This window comes from Chiroxiphia lanceolata, chromosome 7 (assembly GCF_009829145.1).
Source record: "Chiroxiphia lanceolata isolate bChiLan1 chromosome 7, bChiLan1.pri, whole genome shotgun sequence".
Classification (NCBI taxonomy): Eukaryota; Metazoa; Chordata; class Aves; order Passeriformes; family Pipridae; genus Chiroxiphia; species Chiroxiphia lanceolata.
The window spans coordinates 35927618-35941189 of NC_045643.1; the positions used below are offsets into that span (position 1 = coordinate 35927618).

Genomic DNA, 13572 nt, shown 5'->3' on the forward strand with positions numbered 1-13572 from the left:
AACTCACAGGAATTAGTAATACATGTTAAGGAAGGAATATTTTCCTAGTAATTTTAATTTTTAAATTAAGATTGTGAGAAAACTTGTAGTTGAAACTTTTTTTGTGATGAAATCTAAATCAAGGCAGTAATCACCACATATGCTTATGCAGCACCTACTACAACTGGGATTTAATCCTAACTGAGATCTCTGGGTGCTAGGGTAATATGAATATTAAAGAGGAACATATACGAAGAATGATAGGTGATAATTAAATCATAGATAAGATCAGAAAAGTATTCTCAGGTTATCTAGGGCATGTAACATGCAAGATGTTTTCCCTACGTCAGACCTACCGGTACCTTATCTAATCTGTTCCTAAATGAAAGCACAGTTGTACACGACTTTAATTTAGTTGCAACATCTTACACAGATCGATGAAAATGTCGGTCAAACCTTTCCCACGAAACCACAAATCATGGTAAAACAGGAAGGTATGTCTTAGCAAAAAGGATAGAAATGTTCTTATCACCTCAAAAAGAGATATCAAAGCCCTTAGTGCTGCATTCTTTATTACTGGTCATAAGTTTGAAACACAAATGGTTTCCTGCAGAAATTCCAGTTGTGAGATGTTACAGGTGCGAGAAAATAGCTACAGTGGAACAGTTTCTTGAAATAATTGTTCACCAGGAAGAACTACTAAAAACAATAGCAAATTATTTTATGTTTCCAAACATGATGGGGTGTTAAGGACAGAGATCCATAAATATAGTGGAATTAATTATGATGAGGAAAAAAGGACAACAAGGACTACCCGGGAAGTGCATTAATCGCAGAAGCTGCACCATTGGACAACTGTAATTCCAAAGAGGAATTCCATTTAAGATATGGGTCCCTTACTACTTGGTGGTATTTTAGCTTAGGATGACAGTCTAATTATCTAATAAAATAAATCAAAATTATAAAAATATTTTTCTGTGAACCAGAAAATGCTTCCTTAAGGTTGAGAATTTTAAATCCTTGTAAACTACTCTCGCACCCTGTTAAAGTGACAGAAGGTATGAAATATTCTATTTTTAACCATATATTAATGATTACTTTTCTTGCTCAGGTACCAGCTAGGACACTGTGCAAAGCAATGTCCTAATTTGGCACTCAAGTGGTTATTTTCTCTCTTTATTTTTTTCCCTTAGAAATCCAGGACAATACCACTCGCATCAAATCCATAAGGAGCCTGGTAAAAAAGCTGCCTAAACCCAACTATGACACAATGAAAATCCTTTTTGAACATCTAAAGAAGTAAGTAGAACCATGGTAGTGACAGACCAATAATTTTAAAAGGAATCGGTACGTGGTGTCTTTATCCTATGGGAAATGTCACCCAAAATACCAAAGATAATTATGTTCTTTGGTAAAACTAAGCATGATTTATGGTATCTATGGATATCCTATTCCCAAACAAGAAATCAGGATGTCAAAGCAAAAGCCCAAATTTTTCCTCTAGTAGAAAGCAGAACAGGTTTTTTTCCTTCCAGCCAAATACATTGAGATGTTACAAGTACATAGAACTGGGCAACTGCAATGTTTCATTATTGCATTCCCCCAGTTTGACTTTCTCCAGCAACAGATTTTGGATGTTCATATTTTCAACATATTATTCAATCCTCTATATTGATCTTGTGCTATGTTGAGGCACATGATGATAGAAACAACCTCACTCAAGAAAATATATTATGAGCTCTTGTCCTCACAAGAAATCTTGTGACAACACAGAGTACCTTAAGAAAGTCTCAGAGGAGATTTGGAAGAGCATCTTTGCTCTTCTGGTGTTCCTGAGATACCCCAGAAGCAGACAAATGACCCTGTAAGGCTCCACCTTATCATTCTTCTGTGGTTTCTGCCCTCATTTAGCTCTTTTTGCAAGACATTTCAGCCCAAAAAGTCAACTCAGGATGTCATGTTCAGCTTGAGTTTATTCTCATGCTTCATGGCATTAACAGTAAAAGTGTAGGTAGACCACATACTCACTCTGAAGCTGTTTGACTTCCAGAATGACCAGGCAGAAGTATCAGACCTCAAGACAGGGACACGTGAGGGGCAGGATGCTGTTCCTCCCTTACCCTGCTGTTGGGACTATCCAGTCCCATTTTCTACTGTCACTCTTCAGCCAAACTACCCCTAAAATTGAAGGGGCTAAATAGGATCTGGGCCTCATGAAGGCTCTGTGCACAGAGGAGTATTTCATCCCAGGAGTGATATAATGATCCCAGTGAGTGAGTAATAAAGATTCCAAATCAAAGACTACTCTGAGCTTATAATGAATGATGCCTTTATACTGATAATTTCTGCTGCATTTTGTTGGCATATGCATATAAGAGATTTAGATCCTTTATCTTGGGTTGCAGCTTCCAGCTAAAATGGCAAAATGAAGTCCATGTAGTTGTGGGAATGTCCCCTTTTCATTAATCCTAATGGAAGGATTTTAAACAGTCCATAAAATGACTGAGTTTGGCCTTGCAGAAAAACAGTTTTCTATGTGTTCATCTGATGTACTGTGTGCACACATTCTCTCCTTCAGCGGGTTATCTAGAGAAGGATGATAATTTATTACTGTCAATGGAAGAATAATAAGGGAAATTATTTCCTGGGAAGAACCTGAGAGCAAGAAGTGGGTACACGCTGTCAGCACAGATATGCCATATACAAAATTTACTGCACTCTATGTGGCATTGATCCTAACCTGAAAAAAAGTTTTGCTGCCATGTCTTAGGGGAGAGATATCAGGTATACACAATAAGTCTTTGATCTCATAGTTAAATCACTTGATTGAGACTCAGGAGACGTGGGTTCAGTTCTTGTCTTTGACCGGATGTTCTGGGTGACCTTGGGTAAATCATTTAATCTCCCTGTGCCTTGGTTCCTTGTTTACAAAATGATGATAATGCTTCCTTTGTCTGCCTTGGCTTTTTAGAGCATAATCTATTTGGGACAGCAATTGTTTCCTGCTGTGGATGTGTAGAATAACTGGCAAAACTGGACCAACACTGGTGGCTTTTTGGAGAAAATGAAACGAAAGGAAAATAAAATCACTAAAATACCATCAATAAAATACCAATAGTTCTTACTGTAGAGGTATACCCATGTGACACAGTGGCACAGAGTGATGGAAGGCAGGAAGACGTGATATTGGAGCCATTTGGGGGTTTAAGCATTAGGGAAGCAATTGTGTGATCTCTCTGAAGAAGGTCACTCATCTTCTCTGCCTCAAACACATCCTCAGGAAAATACAGGGCTATTCCAAAAGCTTGGCTCCACTGATATGGAAGAAACAGCAGAATAGATACTGAAACCACAAAAAAAACCCCAACCCAAACAAGATAAAAGTTATATTTTCCATTTTGAATTTCTTGATGTGAAAGACAGGGGCCAATCTGACCGGCCTCATGGCTCCATAAATAAGAATGAAGTGGCTCCGTAAGTAAGAATAAAATAGTAAACTAAGAATAAGAATAAAGTAGTAATTACATGATGGTTATAATGCAAATATAGACAATGTGTGTTTGTTTGAATCAGAAAACACAACTAGTTTGCAGAGGTTAAAAAATGCAGAATTATATTATTTTTAGGGATACTCTTCAGAAGAATGATGTCAATGTGCACAACATGCCAATCTCACCATGGACTTGAACCATCCCTTTATGTCACAAGGTTTTCTCTGGGCAAATCAAAGGAGATTCAAAAGTTTCTGATAAGCTGGGAAAATAATTAAACTGGCTTGATTTGAGGCATATTGCTTCAATTTAGGTGTTTGCTGGTAGAGATGGATGTTCTTGCCCAGTGTTGAACTGGGTCTAAAGGGGTTCTGATTGAGAGAAGATGAAGGACCACAGCTATGCCATTTCCTAGGCATTCCCCTCTTTCTCCTACCCTTTTCCTACCCTCTTCTTTCCTGTCAGACAAACAGAACAGGGCTATACAGACCTGAACCACGGGACTTTGTAAGTCTGTGCCTTATACAGCACATGAGAGCATGTGTCTCACTGACACACAGCTCTGCACAAGAATCCAACCTTCACCTTATCCTAAACCCCTCTGCAGCAATCCAGTCCACAGGAGCAGGTCCAGATCAAGTAGAAATAACAATGTGAAATGTACTTCAAAAGGGTCCTCTTCAGAAACCCAGACAAAGCAGTAGATGAGAGAGCCTATGAGAAAGGCCTGGCAGCAGGAATTAAACACCCCTGCCATATATCTCTCTTAAACCAAGCTCTCTGAAGCTTCAAGAAGTCACAGTGCAGCGTATGAACACCATGGGAGGTGGATTAAAAGCAAAACTTTGGGCTGCAGTACCTGTTCTTCTTGTACTTAATGGGTAAAAAACCCAACCAACCAATGTTCCCATCTGTCTTTGCATGAAATCTATTCTACTTGAAAGCAGAATAGACAAAATATGGGGCTGAACAGATATATCACATAGCTCTTGTCAGTCTAATCCCATAAGGAATTGTTTTATTAGGACTCATACTGAAAATAATTGAGCACAACTACTATTAGATTATTCATACTTCTGAAGATGAGCAAACCAAACAAATAGACTTTACACAGGAAAGAAACAAAAAAACCTGAGTAGGGAATTTCCCAAATACAGGGCTACAGAAAACAACCTGCTTTATTTGAAAATGTTTAGAAAATATTTGTTTGCTGTATGTAGCCCGTGTATTGCTGTCCTATACATCTGTGGGAACAGTGTCCCAGTTCCACAGGTCTCCACTCTTCCCTTTTTCTTGTCTACATATGAATTTTACTCCCACAGTGAGCTAATCACAGGCACCAGATAAAACTGATACACCTTTCAGACCCCAATTTTTCAGGCACACACAGGACATGAAATGATGCAGAAACCTTGTCTTGGCTCTCTGTACAAATGTGAACTGAGTACAACCAACCCCTGTGTGACAAATCCCTATTTGCAACCAGTAATTTACTCACACAACTATAATACAAGTGAGGCAGAAGGAGAATCACTCTTTATAGTATTTCACTCTTTATAGTATTTTCTGGTCAATATTTTCACCACATAATACTCTCACCATATAGTATTTTCACCACAACACCTTGAGGTAGCTGTTACACACCCACTGGGAAACCGAGGCACGAGGAGTTTAAATGACTTAAAGACTCAGCATAAGCCAGCAATACAATCTAAAACCCTGGAGGGTTTTTTTTTTTTTTTTCATTTGCAAAGAAGCTTCTCCAGTGACCACAAAAAATTCTCTTTTCTCCCTTATGCAAAACGCAGCAGGGGAAAGGAACACCCTGGCTGGGTCCTCTGCATCGTGCTCCGAGCTGGCGAGGGCGGACGCAGCTCTGCTTGAGAAGCTGTGTGCCTGCATTATACAGCACTGTGCCTGAGCTAATAAGCTGTGCTTATTAATGTTAAATTAATGAATCTCAGCCTGCTCTGCTTATTAGGTTGAGCTCCGTGCCACCGCAAGGCAGCTCTGCGACTCCCAGACCCGAGCTGTGTCACATCTGACCGCGCTGGAGCGCAGGGCAGCCAAGCTCCAGCCTGGCTCTACCCATCCATGTAGACACCCCTGCAAAAGGATATATTATAGACAAAAACCCCTCTCCTTGCTCATGATTCCCCCACACAAAGGCAGGATAATATGTGTTATTTACAGAACTATAAAATGGATGTTGAAATAATTAAATGGGAAGGCAGGGGCCAGGCTGACGTTCCCATCCCTCTCCCTTCTGTGGAAAGCGCAGAACCCAGATGCCCAACTGTGGAAGATATTCTTCCAGCAGCAGCATCTGCCTCCTTGGCAGGCACTTCAGGCAAGTTGTCTGGGGAGCTCTGCAGTTGCCTCTTGCTTTATCACGTGGATCTGCTAATGTGCCCTTTCTGGCTGCCTTGTCCGGGCAGGAACCGATACCTTTTGATCCACCTTTGAATCAAAGAAACTCCATTTATTTTGCTCCATTTTTCCCCTACTGTACATAACATGGCAAGACATTTTCAGATGCCATCCAGGCTTTCTGCCCTTTCAGAGAGAGAAGGATGATTTTCTTTTTGATTGCCTTCCTCCTCTGCCTAAATTCTTCATTCTCATTACTAATTGTTTGCATTGATTTCACTGGAAATATGCTCCTCATCAACAGTAGAACTATTCATCTAAGACAAATGCACTGATAGTAACATATTATCTAACAAAAGTCATAGGTATGTCATGCTTTAGTTGTTTTGGAAAAAAAAACAACTTCCCTCATGTTCATAGGTCTTTGAACAGAGAAAAACCTCCAACCTTGACAAACAAGGGGAGGAACACTCCCCCCACCTCAAACCCCACAACATGTGGCAACTATTCTGAAGAGCAAAGGCTTTTGCAAACTATATACAACTAAACAGACTTGTTTCTACCTATTAAAAAATTAAAAAAAAAAAAAAAAAAGAGTAGAAAAAGAGAAAAGCCATGCACAGCCAGCAGCTCACAGTAGCCTGCACACCAGGACACGATGACAATGTGATGACAAGTCCAGCAGCAGTACCCAGAATTCTGAGGGGAAGTTAGAAAATAAAGTACAGTATATAGTAATGATAACCAGGGGATGTCTGCAAACTTTTTCTTTTTTTTTTTTTTTTGCCTCTAAAGTTGGTGGAGGAAAGATGTAGCAAACATATGTGGTTTTCACTTGCTAAACTATGTGTCATATCAGCACTTTGGGGCAGGCTCACATATTAAATGTAGGCTTGGGAGAACCCTTTTTTCACACAGCAGAAGAACAGATTACACTAAGAACTGCACAAGTTTTTAATTAAGAAAATAATAATAATAATTAATAATAATAATAATAATAATAATAATAAAGGTAAAAGTTACTGAATACTAAAAACAATGCCCAGAATGGAAGGACTGCACAAAAAAATTCTATTTGGGAAACATCAGTGAACCTGTGGAAGGCCTAAAACCCAAACTGTGGGATGGGCATTTAAATTTTCCTTCAGAAAAAATGCCCAGATTCAAGAATGTGCAGAAGCCCTTAACTGAAGGCACAAAAAAGACTATTTTTCGAAATTTTTTCCTGAATCAAGACCTTTCTTTATAATCAGGGAACTCACGAGCAGCTTTTGCTCTTCAGCCACGGGACAGCAGCAAGGAGAAAAGTTTAGCCATATTCCTACAGGCTTTGGGAGCAGCTATGGGAAATGCGAGGAGGAGAAACATCCTCTTGTTCCAGAAGAGTAAGCAAGTGACTGACCAGGGACGCAAAAGACTCAGGCATCCCTGACTCGTGTTTTAAGATTTACATGAAATGAATTAATCAGCTTCTAACTTGAGAAGGGCAAATATATTTATAGAGATGTGCTCTTGCACACGTGCTTGTCTCAGTTTCCGCTATAGAAGAGTTTTACAAAGGGGCTGGAGCAATGCCAACACTCATCCCATTTACCACAGCTTCCCGGGGCTCATTTTGGGGGAAGGAGAAGATTTAAACCCGTTTTGTCTCTGCTAAACCCACATCAGTCTACTAAACTGATCCTTTGTACATTAGTGGACGCAAGAAAATGTGTACCAGGCACAAGTGTGCACAGGACAGGAGTAATAGTAGATTTTGGGTTAAAGGCAATAAAGAAATCCAGCTTTTCAGAAGCACCTTTATACATTTTGATTTTACACACTTTGGGGTGGGGGTGACCTGCTACGGAGGTTTTTGCAATCTTGCCCAATCCTACTTTTTGTGGAATAAGAAAGTTTATAAAGTTTAACTCTTCACCAGAGAATACCTTACAGTTTACTGTTTTTAACGAGAAGAATGATGAGTAATTAAAACCACATTTTCACCCATGTTTCCATCTACTTCCTATTTCCACAACCACATTTAAAAATATAAACCCTGATTTTCATAACAGTCAGGCAAATAATTGCACTTGGTATTTTCAATGCTACCAAGTACTGAACTGGTGTATCAGCAAATAACAGAATGATAAAAATAATTAACATAGTTTTAATTTAAATATTTATGACACAGTTGACTCTGTGGCTGCACGGCACCATTGTGCTGAGTGCAGTACACAAATCCTGATAGATAGAGCCCCTGTTTCCAAGAGCTCCTATTGTTCATCTCACATTGCTCAATATCAGGCGATCTCAAAAAAGCTTTTCAAACATTAATTAAATCTCCCAACTTCCTTTTCAGGTCAGTAAGTTTTATTATCCTAGTTGTGCAGATAAAGAAAGTGAGGAATGGAGAGGGTAAGGCACTTTCCCACCACGACACAGCCAACACTTCTCACTTCCACTCTTCACTTGCTCCCCAATCCCCCACCACGAGCCCCCCGTGCCTTTGAAGGCTCATCCATGTGCTGTGGGAGTACATGTGCATCTGGCCAGCACATCCCAGGGAGGGCTAGTTACTGCTAAGGACTCTTCAGTTAATCAGGACCACGTGAGAATCCTGCTTCTGGTTTGCACTCAGACAAACTTCAGCAAAATATCACCGGCGGAGTTAATTTATGTGATTTTGTAACCTCTCAATATTACTCAGAGTTAGTTTTCTTTTCAGCTCAAATGTTTTTTTGCTGGCCAAAATTAAGAATGCTCAATTCACTACAAAATGGTTTTCCCCACTTTTTTTTTTTTTTTGTGCTATTTTGGGATATTGGGCCCAAACTCATTAATGTCCGGGACCAGGTCATCAAAGGGTAAATTGCAGTGCTTTTCATTTTGCTGCCTAAAGATATGTGATTTTTCTCAGAACTAAGGTTGTAAAATAAATAATAGGCTTGAAGTTTCTTAGATATTCATTGGAACTTAAAACAAACAAACACAAAAAACACTTTAATGCCAAAATGTCAGCGCTTTGTGCAAAATAATTAATATAACACAATAAGATCTATTCTATTATTGATTGAAAGGGAATTTATGCAGGTAATTCATTAAGGCTGCTAGGAGTTTGGCATGTAAATCCCCCAGCAATTTGATGGGAAAATAGCCCCTGATTTTTTTTTTATAAGCTATAAAATACACACTCTTCAGTGGCAGATATATAAAAAGCAAAAGCAAATACCTGAACAACCAGGGCCATGGATATCCCTGCTCTGTGAGAGTTCTGGCATGACATTAGATCAAATCCTTTTTCACACATTGCAAAAGATGCAACAATAATTTCAATCACCATGTTATGAGAATCAATACAATTTTTGCTTCCAGAGAATGGTATTTTACATTCCAACATCTGCAGGTTATCACCTTCATACATCTCTTTTTTTGGTCAAGTGCATGATTACAACTTCTGACAGGGTATTGGCCATTTTCTTACGAAGATCTACAAATTCTTGTAAATAAGAACCAATCTGAAAAAAAAAAAAAAATCTGTGGACTGGAATGCACCCTACTTGTAATGGGAACAAAAAGCTGGCAATGAAATATAAACCTAAATCACAGCAGAATGACCTACTTTAAGGCATTTGCCAAAGAGACAGTGTTTTAGACAGCTCCTCTGAAGTAGCGTCTTGCCATCTGCAGATTTATTATTGTGCTTTAGGAAAAAAAAAAAAGAGGAAAGAAAAAAAAAAAAGGGAAAGAAAAACCTACAGTATGCCTGAACAAAACTCAAGCTTCATCTATAGAAAAGATTCCAGTACTGTGGGCACCACACCCACACCTACTGATGTGGTCCAAGTTTTTTCTTTAGAGGCACCTAATTAAGAAACCCTGACTCATTTACATGGATACGTTTGATCTAAATTACACTCCAAACCACACCAAATTAGGAGCATCTGTGAATGCAAAGTGTTTGTTCCCAGTGCCTGGTAGAACAGGGCCAGTTCTGGACGGCACATGTTCAAGTGACGAAAAATATTTCAGATGTAACATACTTCTGAGACCCACTTTTCCACTAATAATTCATAATGAGTTAAACCAGTATCTCTGCTTCAGCAATTATTTCAGGCTGTGAAAAAAATGCCATTTTCCTTTTATAAGGAAGCTGGGGTGGGGGCGGGGGGAGGAGGGTTGGACAAATATATAGTTTTGTTGCTGTCCCTGATAAAGGGCATTATCACAAACATTAGCTGCAATTTAAATCTGTGTAGTGCACGTATTATCAGATATACTTTACTCCTAAAGCCTGGACTAAAGGAAAGTGGCCATGAATGATTCGTTGTTGTCCACAGACAAGGCCTTCTGCCTTGATGTATGGTCTTCCATCATTAATTAGCCTTCCAGAGGGGTCCAAGCAAAGAGCAGGGTCTCAGCCCGAAGAGGCGGGACCCTACACTCCGGACAAGATGAAAAATTCAAGACCACCAGATTTGAGGGTGATTATTCCCTTTCCAGGCTGCATTCCTGGTGACTGACTATGCCTCTTTGCACCCCAGAAAACCACTCCATCCTGTGGTGGTTAGGGAACTTTTATCCCACTTTCACACCTTTTACTACGAGCGAGCGGGGGGGGCTGCAGAAACCGCTGGTTGCTGCTTTGCTGCCTTACTGACAAACCAAATAAAAAAAAAAAAAATGGTCTTAGTCTCACTCTAATTTAAGCAGCCCAAGCACTGAGGAGTGCAAATCCAAATTCCATGCTGGGTTTGCAACTCCCAGCCCACTGGCACAGTTTGGCACAACCTTCAGATTTAGCCCATAGTGTTTGGCAGCCACCTTTTATTCTTCCCATCTTTTATACTTTATGAATAGTCTAAGTTACATAACACCAGTGACAATTTGTTTATGGCAAGCGCTGGAGTCACTGTTTTATGATTACATTCAAACTTTAAGCCACATTTTGACATCTAAGGATCATCTTGCATTCTCATGTACTATATACAATGAAGGTTTGTGTTCCAGTAAGGAGGGGTGGGGGAAGGAACTTTATAAATAACATGACTCCTTTTGTCTGAAGAGATTTTAATACATTTTTCTGATCTACTGTTTTTGCAGTAGCTAGAATATAATTTGAATATATTAATATTTTCAGCAACTGTGCTGAGGGAGCCCAGTTAATAACTTATGCATGGTTGTATAGATACACTTCAGACAGAGGTAGTTTTTAGCCCTTATGTTGGTAATACTTAGAAACACACAATGAAAGAGCCTGTTCTTTTCTCCTCTTTGTTGTGGGCATGCATTGTGATGGTATGGAGCCAGTGTTCTTTCTGTTGTCTACACAGCCTGGATTCAATAAGCAGTTATATATGCATATTATGACAATGTGGTCAAGGAAACCAGATTTTTTTACTATACCTTCATGTGCCTGTACAGTATAAAATCTGGTATTTATTTTTCTTGTCCTCATTCAATATGTTAACAAAATCATAATTTGATACAGGTTATGTTCACTTTATAATTAAAATTATAGAGTTAGATGAAAATACAGCAAGATGTTGCTGAATGGAAAATATTTATCTTTTCGTACATTGCGCATTATGGTGCAATGTAAAATCATAAATCTGTGAAGCAGCTCACTCCAGCCAGCTTGTGTCCTCCCATGGTCCACAAGATGCAACCAGTTACCTCCTCCAGGCCAAGGGTTTCTACACCACCTCAGTCCTGACAATAGACAGCACTACCACATCCTCTCCAGAGGTTTGCTGTGGTCTTCCAAATGAAGACCCCTTGCCATGGAGATGAGTCGAGAAAAGGGAATTCAGAAAAGTTCTGTGTTTTTTACAGATCCCACCAATCCCTCTCCTGTAGCTCTCCAGGCACCTTCATGGGAAAAGCTCAAACATTCTGCACTGTGTTCTCTGTGTCAGCACTAAATTCAGCCTGCCCAAACCACCTCAGGATAGCACTTCATCTGTCTAGAAAATGTTCCCACTTCCCAGATCATTGCTGTCCACATTTCCAAGGCCAGACCTTCACCAAACACTATCAGCAATCACCACACACTATCAGCACACAGCATATGGTACTATGGTACAAACCTATAGCATATGGAAGCTTTCCAGTAAGTAAAAGTTTACTGGGAACATCAGTTTTTCTTGTTCAAACTCTCAGCACAGAGAGGATTTTCACAGGGCTGTGGCAGCAGTAGTAGCAGGCAACTTAATACCACCTCCTCAGACAGCTCAGATTGTTTCCATGTCTGGATAACGGTCTCATAAAAGTGTCGTTGGAAGAATGAGTTTTCATTCCTTCAGAACATCTACCCATGGAAACCACTGCAGCTGCTCTGGACTCAGAGTCAATCCAAAGATTTCTAACTCAGGAAAAATTTCAAATCTTGGTGAACACATTCTGGATCTCACCTGACCACTACGGGGAGGAACTTCGTAACCTCTGTGGGTTAAACACTAACAGGTTTCCATTACTCTTCGTATTAAATTACTTTTATAGAGCTTTGCATCCTGAAACTACAATATTTCATTCTTAAAGAGGCACTTTCTCAGCTTGTAAATCCATCTACAACCATTCACTTCAAGTTAGACATTTTCGGCTGTAGGGGAAGATCTATGCAGCACCTACAAAAGGGTGTCCTGGAAGCTGCTTAGTGAGGGAGCTGTCCCAAGACCAATGACCATGCCTTGATATCAACAGCAGGATTGTACCTGTTGTTCCTAAATCTTTCAATCTCTGTCAGACATGATTTGGGTTTGGAGGTCTAAGAGACTCATCTCTGTTTCCTCAACAGTTTTTCTAACTGTGGATTTTGATCAGGGTCAGGCAGAAGCAGATATTGGCATACCTGGTCACTTGAAGCTTCAAAGATGAAAGAAACACAATTGCTAAGGGAGGTGGGGCTGCCTGTATAGAGAATAAACACTTTATAAAGTATCTAAGGCAGTTAGACCAGAGTCATCTGAGACCAGTACACGTGTGAATGGTATTTGACTTTAAAGGAACTGATAAGAAAATTCAAAGCTAGTTTAAATCCAGGAAATATTGCAGAACTTGCAGTACTACAAAGGGTGCTTCTTAGAAAAACACAATATATGTAAAATCCTCCACTCCAGGCAGTTCCTGCATTTAGTGCAATGGACTACACACAAAAAAATATGCACAAAAAAATAAACATCAAGCTAAGGTGAGAGGACAAGACAGACAAAGTGTAAGTAGAAAAGACAATGCTGACACAGTAAATTCATTGCTCAAGGGCGAGTAAAATGTAAATAAGTTTAAAGAAATCAAAGACTCATGGCACATACTCACTAGTGCATTTAAGATCTACATTCATCCTACTCGTGTTGAGTATCAGGGCTGAAACAATCGTGATGCTGGGAGGCATGTTAAAGCATCTTTCAAATCTGATACAAATGCAGTGCATATATATTGCAATTGTAGCTTGTGGAGAGTTCAGAACTGAACCTGGAAGAGTAGGAATCCTGGTTGAGGTCAGATCCCACACAAAATCATCTCTTCTGGATAGATCACTGCAAAAAGCCTTTCATTTTAAACAACAAGATGGTGAAAATACAGGTTTAAACCAGAAGATTTTATATTGGAGGCAATTTATAGGTGAATATTATTTTTTTTCATTATTTAAAAAAGACTTGAAAAGAAAAAGAAATAAGTAATTACAGTGGTTGGACTTGATGATCCTAAAGATCTCTTCCAAACTAAATGATTGTGTGAATCCATTATACAGGAG

At 39.4% G+C, this 13572-nt stretch overlaps 1 protein-coding gene across 1 annotated transcript in view; it reads left to right on the top strand.

Annotated features, from left to right (window-relative positions):
* ARHGAP15 (Rho GTPase activating protein 15) overlaps positions 1 to 13572 on the top strand; it is a 331243-nt gene that overhangs the window by 306510 nt on the left and 11161 nt on the right. Inside the window, exon 13 of the mRNA XM_032693775.1 lies at positions 1173 to 1278. Within this exon, the coding sequence (XP_032549666.1) occupies positions 1173 to 1278 (106 nt within the window). The remainder of the gene's footprint in view (positions 1 to 1172; positions 1279 to 13572) is intronic.